This window comes from Cololabis saira, chromosome 6 (assembly GCF_033807715.1).
Source record: "Cololabis saira isolate AMF1-May2022 chromosome 6, fColSai1.1, whole genome shotgun sequence".
NCBI lineage: Eukaryota > Metazoa > Chordata > Actinopteri > Beloniformes > Belonidae > Cololabis > Cololabis saira.
Window position 1 is genome coordinate 39,489,558 of NC_084592.1, and position 13,126 is coordinate 39,502,683.

Genomic DNA, 13,126 nt, shown 5'->3' on the forward strand with positions numbered 1-13,126 from the left:
AATCACAATTATTGACCGTAGAAATACCAGAGCTGTTGAAGGGAACGTTGCACTCGAGTTTCTTCCCCACGTAAGACCCACCGACCAACAACAACGTGGTTCTTGATGCAACACGACTCATGTGCTCCGCTATAAAGGCAGAATTGTCGGTGGTGAACCAGTCTGGACCAGTCAGAGCTAAGCAGGAAAGACATCAGCAATGATGTCTTTCCTGGGTTACTAGGCCATTTCCAAACTATTCATCATCACTCCACAGTGATGATGAAGTGAGAAGAGATATTCACAAGTGGAAAACCTTTAAGGCAGTTGCCAACCTTCTGCAGGGTGAACACCTGAACAAGTTCACACCTGGGTCTGAATGTGCATCGCTCAGAGAAATTAAAAAAAGATCTTCATCCTGCAGGAGAAAACCTCTTCTCACAAAAAAAAAATAAAAATGCTGCAGCACCACTCGGGTTTACTAAGTTACATCTTAAAAAAGCAGAAAGGACAACATCCCTCAGACAAACCCACGAGGCCTGGACACCCTGCAGTCAGTGAGCGGGTCATGAGCTCCTCTGTACACCAGCGTAGTCCAGACTCACATGTGAGGTCATCTGTTCGGCAGCCCAAGACTGACTGGAATTAGGTCATACGAGAGATTAACGATCCCCAACAGACCAGCGGATCAGCAGCGCTCAGTCCCGCTCTGGTTCGGCGTGTATATGAAGTAGTGTCAGAAAAGTTTTCCAGCCTTCTTGAAGGGTTTTTATGTCTTTCTTAAAATAGTTGCTGCTCATAAGAGGATGCAAGCATCTTCTGCGAATCAGCTCACAATACGTTCTGTGTATATGTTTATGAGTCGTGTGATGGGTCACATGACCCGAACACGCCTGTCACTCAACATGGAAGGGTGATGAGGGCAGCATCAAAGAGCAACATCACTGATGAAGTGGTGAAGAACATTTCTGCACGTTGTGATGCTGCTTACAGTGACTACGTTTACATGCAGTCAAAATTCTGGTTATTGCTAATATTCCGGTTACTGAAACATTCGGAATAATCCGTTTCCATGGTAATTAATCATTTGGGATATCTGGATCAAACCAGCGACGCGCGGAGAACATCATGACGCAATTCCTGTCATTTCCGCTTCTTCTTCCTGTATCCAAATCCAAAACAAATGCTGCTTCGTGCAACTTTTTGCTCACCTTCTTGTAAATCTGGCTATCCCGGTACTTTCTACCGTCTACAAATGCCAAAATGTTAATTTCCTTCATTACATTTATGAAGTGATTAGTCTCCTCCTCACTCCAAAAGTTGGCGTGGTCTTATGTTTCTCCATGTTTAGAACTACGTCCTGGACTCAAAAGACCAGGATTCCTTGCGAAAAGAGGATGCGCAGAAAACAAATATAGATATAAGAAGATATTATTTTTCAGAGGTACAGGGATGAGCAAAATGCTTGGGTGCAATGATACAGTGTTTATTTTTTATTTATCTATTTGTATTATTTTCTTACACTAGTCAGTAGCTTATGTTGCTACAATGTTTTTATTGTCTTGTTTTGATTGTTTTAGTTTTTTTAGTTTTATTTATATTTTTTTTTATTATGTTTGCATAATGTTATGTTCGCATGTGTTAGCTAGTCATATTTAAGGAGAGGGGGTGAGAGTTTATAAGTTTTACTTCTTCTCACTCCCTTTCGAATATGTACTTTGTTATGTCTCATGTTAAGACGATTGTCTTATTTTCTTTCTTTTTTTATATGATTCATATTCGAAATAAACACTACTACTACTACAAATTCATGTTCCTTTTGATCGTTCCGTTTGGCGTTTACATGACCAAATATTCGGGTTTTAAAAGGAGTAACCATGGGCTCATATTCTGTTTTTTAAAAACCGGGATATGAGCAAAGTCGGGTTATTCAAAGGGGTTATTGGTGTTTACATGGCCGTGCAAAACCGGGTTATTGCTAATATTCGGGTTTTAAAACTGTTATTGACTGCATGTAAACGCAGTTAATGATTGCCACATGAAGTTTAATCTCTTTGACGTCGGCAGCAAATTCTTGTTTGGATCAAGTGCTCTTATTTGCTCAAGATCTGCTGAAGGCAGCACGTCGGGTTCAACGGTTGGCATTCATCAAGCCACCAGCCTTCCCACCCCTCCACGCGCCCGGAGCGCCGAGGGGAAGGGAAGTGCTGTGATGTCACGCCGGGGAAAGAAAACAGGAGCGTGGGAGCAGCCGGGGGGTGGTGGGGGATCACAGCTAGCGGGCAGCTGGAAGCAGCAGAGGTGAAGGCCAGCGGAGAAGAGAGGACGGAGCAGAGCGGGGCCTGTGGATCAGTGTGACGCCTAAAGGAGCTGTCGCCTCATCTCCAGCATCAAAAAGGAAGAACCTGAAGTTTAACTCCAACAGATGTATTTGAAAATCACATCTCAGGCAGCACACGAGAGCCCTGGACACATAAACACATCAGAGATACTCGGTTGTTTTGGTAGAGCGGTATTTATGTGAGTTTATTTGTAATTTGTTGGAGAAATTACATACATTTTTTTTTATTAGTTGTTTGGATTAAATAAAATAAAATAGAATAAATACACACACACACATATATCTTTAAGACTCACCTGCCCAAAAAGATCAGATTGGTTCACGTTGAGCATGAAATGGACGGTTCTCAGCCTGAACTAGCAATACAGTTTTTCGGAGGTTCTTGGCTGAGGCCAGGTTACAGTACATGAGTGGTAACGTACACCCAGTACTCGAGTTGTAAAAAAGAATCCGGGCTGATGGTGGATTTTATCATATGGGGACAGATAATTTGTGCTGATTACAAATAATAGCACTGACCAAAACACCTGCAGAAATACTGCAGGAATGACATAGCAGCAGTTAAATGCAGCATTCTGTAAGCTTTAAATATCCACTGGGCTTACATCAAATACATCAAAACACAACAATAAAAAACAGTTTTCTGAACTTATCAATATGACTCTGTCCTTCACAGGATAAGTAAAATGGATCACTGCAAAAACTCAAAATCTTAAGAATATTTGTCTTATTTCTAGTTAAAATGTCTAATTTTAGTAAAAAAAATCTCATTACACTTAAAACAAGACTCATCACTCATTTTTTTGCTTGTAATGAGAAGATAAATCTTGTTCCACTGGCAGATTTTCCTACTTATTTGAAGTAAAAATTTACCTGAAACAGGTGAAAATTGTCAAATTTTTCTGGTGATGACTCTAAATGTTGAAATAGCAGTAAAACCACATTCATTGATGAAATTACATAAGGGATGGAAAGGGGGGATGGCAGTTTTACAGGGGGGGATGATTTGGACCGTTTTTATTTCCGGGGGCTGATGCCATCCCCCCTCAACTCCAGTACTGCGTACACCCTGACTGCATGATTTGTCGGTGATGGAAAAACATTTATTTTCTTCCAACTATTGACTGTATAAGAACAACTAGACAAGCTCACTCTGATGTCACCCGCAGGTTTCTGGAAAGTGCTTTTGAAGCGTTTTTTCTTGTACTGTGTAGTGCCATGTTGCAAATAGGAGCAGCATGCTAGGAGCCTGGCAGCAGCCTAGTAAGCAGAGGTGTCAAAAGTATTCACATTCATTACTCAGGTAGAAGTATAGATACTAGAGTTTAAAAATACTCCTGTAGAAGTTGAAGTATCAACTCAAGTGTTTTACTCAAGTAAAAGTATAAAAGTACTGGTTTCAAAACTGCTTAAAATATAAAAGTAAAAGTAATGTAAGGGAGAAAAAAGCCATTAAGGACAAACGCCATTGAAAATGAATGCATCTTAGTATAATGCAAATATATTAAAGAACCATATATGTGTACTATTGAGCATTAACATGTGTTTCAGAGAGCAGGAGATATGATGACTAGTTGCCTATAAGTATTGTAATGGTGCAAAAAGTCAAACTTCAGAGGCATGTTATCATTTATACTAACGTTTATTGGAATGTACATCCAAGTTTAGTTGCAGGAATCTGAGGGAACGGATGTAAGAACAAAACTGGACAAGAACATCTGAAACAACCACAACCAAATTCAATCTATCCTGATGGAGCAATTTAACTGGATAGTTTTTATTTAAAGGCCGAAATGAAATAGAGTAACGAGGCTGTTTTTAAAATGTAAGGAGTAAAAAGTACAGATAATTGCGTGAAAATGTAAGGAGTAAAAGTAAAAAGTTATCTGAAAAATAACTACTCCAGTGAAGTATAGATAACCAACATTTCTACTTAAGTAAGGTAACAAAGTATTTGTACTTTGTTACTTGACAGCTCTGCTAGTAAGCCGGCTGCTACACGTCCACCTCATCCCATTCACAGTTAGTGGACATTGACTCGCTCTTTGAAGCCAAGCCCTAGTGGCCAGTCAATGAACTGCAGCTTTTCCTACTTCGGGGTGGGCTTCAACTGCAAGTAAGAATGTTAGCGCTTGCTTCATTGCTTCAAACCGCTGCATTATGAGTAAAAATAGCTGGCGTGGTTCAGCCTCAGGAAAAACCCCATAATATCCCCGGTTGTGGGTTGGGCCTTGAGGGAAGTCACTGATAATCACTGTGATCCGTGTCCTTTGTGCTCTGTGAACCTCCACAGACACTCAGACACTGAAGGGAGTGATGCAGTCACAGCTCTGTGCACAGAAAAGAAAACCAGATTACTTGAAATGATCATTCAAAGCAGTGTACTAATGATGGTTCCACAGCTTTTCATCACAGGCATGAATGTGTGTGTGAAATTAGACGATAAACTTAAAGTTCAGAAGGAGGTTCAAGGCAGACGTCCGTCATTCACGTCAGTTACTTGATTCAGATGTTCCCTTGTTCTCCCGGAGACTGGCATAACCAGAAGAAGAGTGTTTTTATTGTATCGGTGAAATGTTTGCAGCATTCAGCTCTCAACCCCCAACCTTAGCATCCTCAGCTGTCCCACGGTGCAATGCTTTACATCACATGACTGAAACATGCCTGCCTTTGCGTGCCTGTGTGTTTTTGCAGTTGCGCTCAACAATCAAAACGGGGCAACTGGGGTCGGTGTGAGTGACGATGACCTGAAAACAGCAGCGGCAGACAGCAAGATCCCCGAGGGTGAACTCCTGCTACAGGTCAGTCAAAGTTTCCATGATCAATGGAAGGCTGTAGTTGCTCGTTTGTGTCAATACTCAAAGTATTCCAGCGTCGCTGTTTGTACGGTTCATGTAAATACTGTATAAGAAGAGCTGGACAACTCCCCCCACCCCCTGTGACGTCACTCAGGTCTCTGAATGGAGCTTTTTCCCCGTGTGCCACCATGTTGTGAAGAGGGAGAGCAAACAAGGCCGTGATTCTAGCTGGAGCAGGTTCACCTACTGTAATGTCAGTCACAGTTCAACATTTTAGTCTGGCTGACTTTGCTCACGCTAACAATGCTAATTAATATTACATTTTTAATTCTAATCAAATCTGTCCAAAAATCCTCATTTTGAGTGTCGCTAATAAAATAACAACTACCGTATTTTCCACATCATGAGGCGCAGCATATTATAAGGCGCACATTCAATAAATGGCACATTTTAAAACCCCCTCCACATATAAGGCACATCGCATTATAAGGCGCACACAATATATGGTAAGATACAGTACTATAGTGGCTGGGGTTGAGTTAGCATCTACCTGATGGAGCTGCACTACAGGAAATGCTACAAAATGCTACGGCAAATGCAAAAAAAAACAAGAAGAAAAGTACTGTATGTCAAACTTTATTATCAAAATAAAAACCAGCTTTCTGAAAACTTAGTTCACTCCCAAAACAAATGCGGAGGGGAACTTTTCCAGTTAATTTCCCATCCCCAATCCCTTGAAATCTTCTTCCGTGTCGGAATAGAACAGTTGGGTGACTGCAGCATCCAGCGGGGCTCCGTCTCGTCACAGTCGCCATTATGTGAGTCAGCGTTGTTGCTGTTGTCTTAAACGTCTGTGATGATTCCTGACGGTTTTAGTGCTGTTATTTTGGCGACACCAACTAAAGTACCCACAATCCCCCTGACTACAGTAACAGAAATGACCGTAATGATCATATATAAGGCGCACTGCCGGTTTTTGAGAAAATTAAAGGCTTTTAGGTGCGCCTTATAGTGCAGAAAATATGGTAAACTGATCCGTACCAGAGCTGCATCGAGGTTCCAGAGATCATCACTTGGCTGCGTTAAACCTGTTGCAGCTGGATGACGTGGGAGGTTTTGGGTCCTGCTGGAAGGGTCTTGAGAGGATCTGTTATGGCTCCCAGCTCCTTCAACTGATCCACGCTGGACACATGTCATTTCGGTGGCGTAATCAGTCATCAGGTTGCCTGCTCATGGTTAGGCTCCGCCTCCCTAACCCGCCAATCAAAAATCGACGACACTAATTAGACATACGTTTGTTGCTTGATATAATTTTATATATGTTGACGTTCATGCTTGGAAACCAGTCAGTTTATGAACTGGATCAACTGGTCCTCAAGAGACCTCCATACGTGAGTGTTGCAAGCCATCAACGCTATGTTGCTGATTGAGCTAGCAGTTTTGACTTTGGCATTGTTTAGTTTTTTTTTATATTTAAACCTTACTTGAAGGACATTTGTCTTTGTTCTTTTGGAAACAAATAAACCAATAACAGCGATTATGTGTCAGGGTCTTAACGGAGCAGGCGGACACAAGCGCAGATTAACTAAAGTAGGATTTAATCCAGAAATGACAGAGCGTGAAGACGCACAGAGACGCTTATAAATTGGTGTGGACATGTGGACCCAACAATACTACACGAGGAGCTGGGGAACGTGCAGGGTATAAGTGGGTATGAGGTGCACAGGCGCAGTCCATGATGTGGAGGATTGAGGAATGCTGGGAGTCGTAGTGTCAGGACCGGCGATCAGAAGGCTGGAAGCGCCAACCGTGGTAGCGTGGGAGGAGCGGGAACAACATTATAGTCATTGGAAAATTAGATTTTCTAAATTCAGTTTTGATTTGACACTAATAATTCAGTGTTAATTGTACATTGTTGGTGACGACAGGCTGCTCGTGCCTTTAGAGATGCATAAAGTATTTGATGTTCTCCAGCCAGTGCTTTACTTCATCACGCAGACTTCTGGCAACGATACGTTTTCTCTCTTTAGAAAAATCACGTCTCGACGAGACTGAATGAGTCTCCCACATCCACGTGTGCAGTACTGGAGTCGTAAAAAAAAATCAGGGGGGATGGTGGATTTTATCATATGGGGACAGATAATTTGTGCTGATTACAAATAATATAATATATTACAAATAATAGCACTGACCAAAACACCTGCAGGAATGACATAGCAGCAGTTAAATGCTTTAAAAATAGCTTTTAAATATCCACTGGGCTTACATCAAATACATCAAAACACAACAATAAAAAACAGTTTTCTGAACTTATCAATATAACTCTTTCCTTCACAGGATAAGTAAAATGGATCACTGCAAAAACTCAAAATCTTAACAAGAACATTTGTCTTATTTCTAGTTAAAATGTCTCATTTTAGTAAAAAAATCTCATTACACTTAAAACAAGAATCATCACTGGAAAAAAAAACAACAATTTTCACCTGTTTCAAGTAGATTTTCACTTAAAATAAGTAGACAAATCTCCCAGTGGAACATGATTTTTTTGCTTGTAATGAGAAGATAAATCTTGTCCCACTGGCAGATTTTTCTACTTATTTCAAGTGAAAATGTACTTGAAACAGTTGAAAATTGTCAAATAAGTTATTTTTCCGGTGTTATTTTTCTGGTGATGACTCTAAATGTTAAAATAGCAGTAAAACCACATTCATTGATGAAATGACATAAGGGATGGAAAGGGGGATGGCAGTTTTACAAGGGGGATGATTTTGACCATTTTTATTTCAGGGGGGGATGCCGTCCCCCCTCATCCCCCCTCAACTCCAGTACTGCACGTGTGTCACCTGTACGTATATGGCATCCTGTCGTTGGGTCTGTGATGCTGTAAAACCAGGCAAAAGTTTCAGAACACTCAATGAAAAAGTACTGTCTTCCTTCTGAGGCCTCACCTCCGAAGTACGACGACATGTTCGGTGGGCAAACCGAGTTTGACAGACGGACCGATGGTCCAGTGACTTCAGTTGGGTCACACGATAACTGGGTAGTGATGAAAAACATTGACGCTTGAGTATTTAAATAACATGGTGGTTAGGAATGGGTGATATTTTACCGTTTACGATAAACCGTCAAAAAAATTCCCCACGGTAAGAATTTGTCATCTTGCGATAAAAACGATAAATTCCTGTTGATGACGTTTTTGTGTAAAGCTGATTTATGGTTCTGTGTTAAATCCACGCACAACGTACGTGAAGGAAGGAAGGAAGGAAGGAAGGAAGGAAGGAAGGAAGGAAGGAAGGAAGGAAGGAAGGAAGGAAGGAAGGAAGGAAGGAAGGAAGGAAGGAAGGAAGGAAGGAAGGAAGGGAGGGAGGGAGGGAGGGAGGGAGGGAGGGAGGGAGGGAGGGAGGAAGGAAGGAAGGAAGGAAGGAAGGAAGGGAGGGAGGAAGGGAGAAAGAAAGAAAGAAAGAAAGAAAGAAAGAAAGAAAGAAAGAAAGAAAGAAAGAAAGAAAGAAAGAAAGAAAGATACATTCCCATTGATGACGTTTAGTAGTATTTAGTATTCTTTTAGAGCAGCTCCAAAGACTGAATGTGGTGATAGATTTATAGTTACAAAGGTGGAGTTGAATTGGTATTTTTTTAATCGTCATTTTTATCGTTATCGGGATAAATGCCAGAAATTACCGTGATACATTTTTTAGTCCATACCGCCCATCCCTAATGGTGGTGAATAGAAATTCAGTTGATGACGCAAACAAGATGGCCTGCCTGACCTTTAATTCTCATGTGATGCGGCAGATGTTTGACCCCAGCTTCAGGACCTTTCACCCACATCTGGCCGGGGCCTTGCTAATGCCCCTCCAGCTGAGTGGAGAAAATCCCCCACAGATAAGTCTTTTGGCCGGCTGTTCCAGCCGCACATCAGCGCCCATGATTTTGGACGGAGCAGCTCATCAATCACGCTCAGTGTGTTTAGTGTAGATAACGTGACAGCGGTGTCCCACTGCCTGAACACGTCTGTCTCCATCAACCGGGACAGTTTCGCTTTTTTGAGCAAGACATGGTTCCCGGTTCCGGCTGAATAAAAGCCTCCCAGTTCGTCAGGGGTTTTTTTTGGGGGGCGAGGGGTAGAGAGCACGCTCGCTGGCTGCCAGATCTTTTTGGGTTTTGTTGCAGTCAACGATTTTCCGGTCCAGTTCCTCCCAATGTGCATCACACTGGCATCCCAGGAGAGGGACTGGGCCGCCTCCCATTCCCAAACCGAAGCAGGAGGCTTTCGTTTTTTTTGTCACCCATGTCCTCTTGAGTGCTCACAATGAGGAATTAAACCTCATTTGGAGAAACTAGCTGGACTTCCTCTTTGATGGGCAGCGGCTGGACCAACTCTTCCTCGCGTTACATGACCGTGAATTATGGAGGAGCTGTGAGAACATCAATTATTCAGACTCAGAAAATGGAGCAAACAAGTCATACTTGTGTCTTTCGGGTAATGTCGGTAATAACTGCAAACAAAGTGTTCTCATCGTGACCTCCTTTTAATCTAAACTTCATAAGCTGCCGCTGCTTTTTCCGTCCTGGTGGAGACAGAACGGTCTTCAGCTGGGAGCAGTACTCGAGTTGTAAAAAAAAATCAGGGGGATGGTGGATTTTATCATATGGGGACAGATAATTTGTGCTCATTACAAATAATATAATATATTACAAATAATAGCACTGACCAAAACACCTGCAGGAATGACATAGCAGCAGTTAAATGCAGCCTTCTGTAAGCTTTAAATATCCACTGGGCTTACATCAAATACATCAAAACACAAAAATAAGAAACAGTTTTCTGAACTTATCAATATGACTCTGTCCTTCACAGGATAAGTAAAATGGATCACTGCAAAAACTCAAATTAAGAATATTTGTTCTATTTCTAGTTAAAATTTCTCATTTCAGTAAAAAATCTTATTACACTTAAAACAGGACTCATCACTGGAAAAAACAACAATTTTCACCTGTTTCAAGTAGATTTTCACTTGAAATAAGTAGAAAAATCTGCCAGGGGAACAAAAAAATCTTGTTCCACATGCAGATTTTTCTACTTATTTCAAGTGAAAATCTACTTGAAACGGGTGAAAATTGTTGTTTTTTCCAGTGATGAGTCTTGTTTTAAGTGTAATGAGATTTTTTTTTTACTAAAACTGAGACATTTTAACTAGAAATAAGACAAATATTCTTAAGATTTTGAGTTTTTGCAGTGATCCATGTGACACCTTCACATTTAGAAACGGAGACAGGAGGTTTTACCAGAATAACTGGTGCCATGTTTTTGCCTTTAAATATGTTTAAAGGTATGAAAACATTAAAGTTTTTAGTTATAATGGCATATAATTTGACTAAAAATTAGACATTTTAATTACAAATTAGTCAAAAAAATCTCATTATACTTAAAACAAGACTCATCACTGGAAAAAACAACAATTTTCACCTGTTTCAAGTAGATTTTCACTTAAAATAAGTAGAAAAATCTGCCAGTGGAACAAGATTTTTTTTGCTTGTAATAAGAAGATAAATCTTGTCCCACTGGCAGATTTTTCTACTTATTTCAAGTGAAAATTGACTTGAAACAGGTGAAAATTGTCATGTGGGAATTGTCACATTCATTGATGAAATGACATAAGGGATGGAAAGGGGGGATGGCAGTTTTACAGGGGGGATGATTTTGACCGTTTTTATTTCAGGGGGGATGCCATCCCCCCTCATCCCCCTTCAACTCCAGTACTGGCTGGGAGGGTAACGAGAACACGGGCGGGCTGTGTGGTACTAGGAGGCGTGGCCTCGTCTCCCCCGATTCTCTGCGTCGAAGAAGCGCCTGTCTCACGTCCGCGTACGTTCGCTGTGGCATAACTGCAGCGACTCGCTGGTGTTTTTATCTAAGAGAACAACATGTGCAACATCAGCTGCCCTCCCTGCCCCCGTAGACTGCTCCTAAATTAGTGTTGGTGGATCTGTGAGGATCGCCGTGACTCTGTGTTCTCGTTTCCGAGATTGTGGTGTTTTCGTTTAGTGAACTGGAAACGCTGGAGCAGCTGCTCCTCTTTGAGGAAGAACGATGAGCCCGCTCCACTTAACTCGAGAGGCTCCTAGTCTCCCACTTTCCTTTTCTGGCCGAGCTTCTTCTGTTCTTGATCCAAAAAGTAATTTAAACGACTGCTGCCAGTTCTCACAGGAAGTGTGCTGGATGTACGCCATGTGATCAAATCACTCTTGACGGGGTTTGAAAACAGGGACATTCAGGTGTTTCTGTAATATTTCAGCCTCCCTCTATCTTTTTAAATGTTCTGGTTTGTTTGTTTTTGTCATCTGTTTGTAATAAAACACAGTATAAGCATTATACACAAAAATCAGAATCAAAATAAAAAAGGAAAACATTGCAGCTCAGTGGAAATGATGTAATTGTCTTATGTTGAGTCAGACCAGAGTTGGGTTGGCCAGTCTAAAGCAGCTTGAGACACAGTCGATCATTGTGTTATTGCATGTGCATATTCATTTAACAAGGCTTTTTTTTTCATTTTCAGGTGCCGTCTTCATCAAAACCCTTCTCTTTTATATGGGATTGTGTATCTATGATCGTTTATATGGGATAATTTATCTATGATTGTTTATTTATGATCATTTATCTGGGATCATTTGTCAGGGATTGTTTATCGGGACCGTATATCTATATCTGGAAATAATTATCTGGGAAAATTTATCAGGGATCATTTACCTGTTATTGTTTATCTGGGATTATTTATCTGAGATTGTTTATCTGGGATCTTTTAACTACAATTGCTTATGTAGGATCATTTCTCTGGGATCATTTATTGGGGATCTTTTATCTGGATCATTTATCTATGATCAGATTGTTTTAGTGAGGATCGTTTGTCTGGGATCGTTTACCAGGGATCCTTTATCAACGATTGTTTATGTAGAAACGTTTATCTGGGGTCGTCCATCTATGATCATTTATCTGGGGTCGTCCTTCTATGATCATTTATCTGGGATCATTTATTGGGGATCATTTATCTGGAATTGTTTGTCAGGTATCGTTTATCTGGGATCATTCAACTATGATCATTTATCTGGGATTGTTTTATTGAGGATCGTTGAACTGGAATTGTTTATATGGGGTTGTCTAGCTATGATCATTTATCTGGGACCATCCATTTTTGATCATTTATCTGGGATCATTCATCTATGATCATTTATCTGGGATCGTTTATCTGGGCTCTTTTATCTGGGATCGTTTTTCAGGAATCGTTGATGTGGGATCATTTATTGAGGATCGTTCAACTGGGATCATTTATCTGGGATTTTTTATTTGGGGTAATTTAGTGGGGATCATTTATTTGGGATAGTTTATCTGGCATCAATCAATTATGATAATTTATCTGGGATCGTTTGTCAGGAATCCTTTATCTGAGATCATTCAACTATGATCATGTATTTATTTATTTATTTTAAATATTTTTACCCCGGTTTTTTCCCATTTTTACCACCCAGTGCTCCTGCCTAAGTCAGTCCTGGGCATTGCTCCCTCTACCAACCCCGGGAGGGCCCTGCACTGAGCTCAAGTCTGCTCCTTAACCTGTGGAGTGAGCAGGCCGCTTCTTTTCACCAGACAGGGTGGGGATTCTCCGGCCGGACGTAGCGCGTGGAAGGATCACGTTATTCCGGCCGGATCCTCCCCACCCCATCTGTCCCCGGCTGGCCAGAGGGGGCATGTATAGCCCAGGACTGGTGCATGTTTTTGTGAGGGTAGCTCACATTAGCTACCCAGGGGAACACGGGGAGAACATGCAAACTCCACACAGAAAGATCCTTTCACCAACCCCACCCAGGGTGAAGTCATGGGGGAACTTAACACACACTTCAGCCCCCACAGCGTGGCCGGCAGGGATCGTTTATCTGGGGTCACCTATCCATGATCAGTTATCTGGGATCATTCATCTATGATCATTTATCTGGGGTCACTTTTCACTTTTTC

General features: G+C 41.3%; 1 protein-coding gene across 2 annotated transcripts in view; it reads left to right on the forward strand.

Annotated features, from left to right (window-relative positions):
- Window positions 1-13,126, forward strand: part of LOC133446178 (aryl hydrocarbon receptor-like) — a 73,007-nt gene that overhangs the window by 31,899 nt on the left and 27,982 nt on the right. For both annotated transcript variants that reach the window (XR_009782805.1, XM_061724094.1), the window contains exon 3: window positions 5,015-5,121. Coding sequence is in view for 1 of the 2 variants with exons in the window: in XM_061724094.1 (XP_061580078.1) it covers window positions 5,015-5,121 (107 nt within the window). In the remaining variant the exon portion in view is untranslated. The remainder of the gene's footprint in view (window positions 1-5,014; window positions 5,122-13,126) is intronic.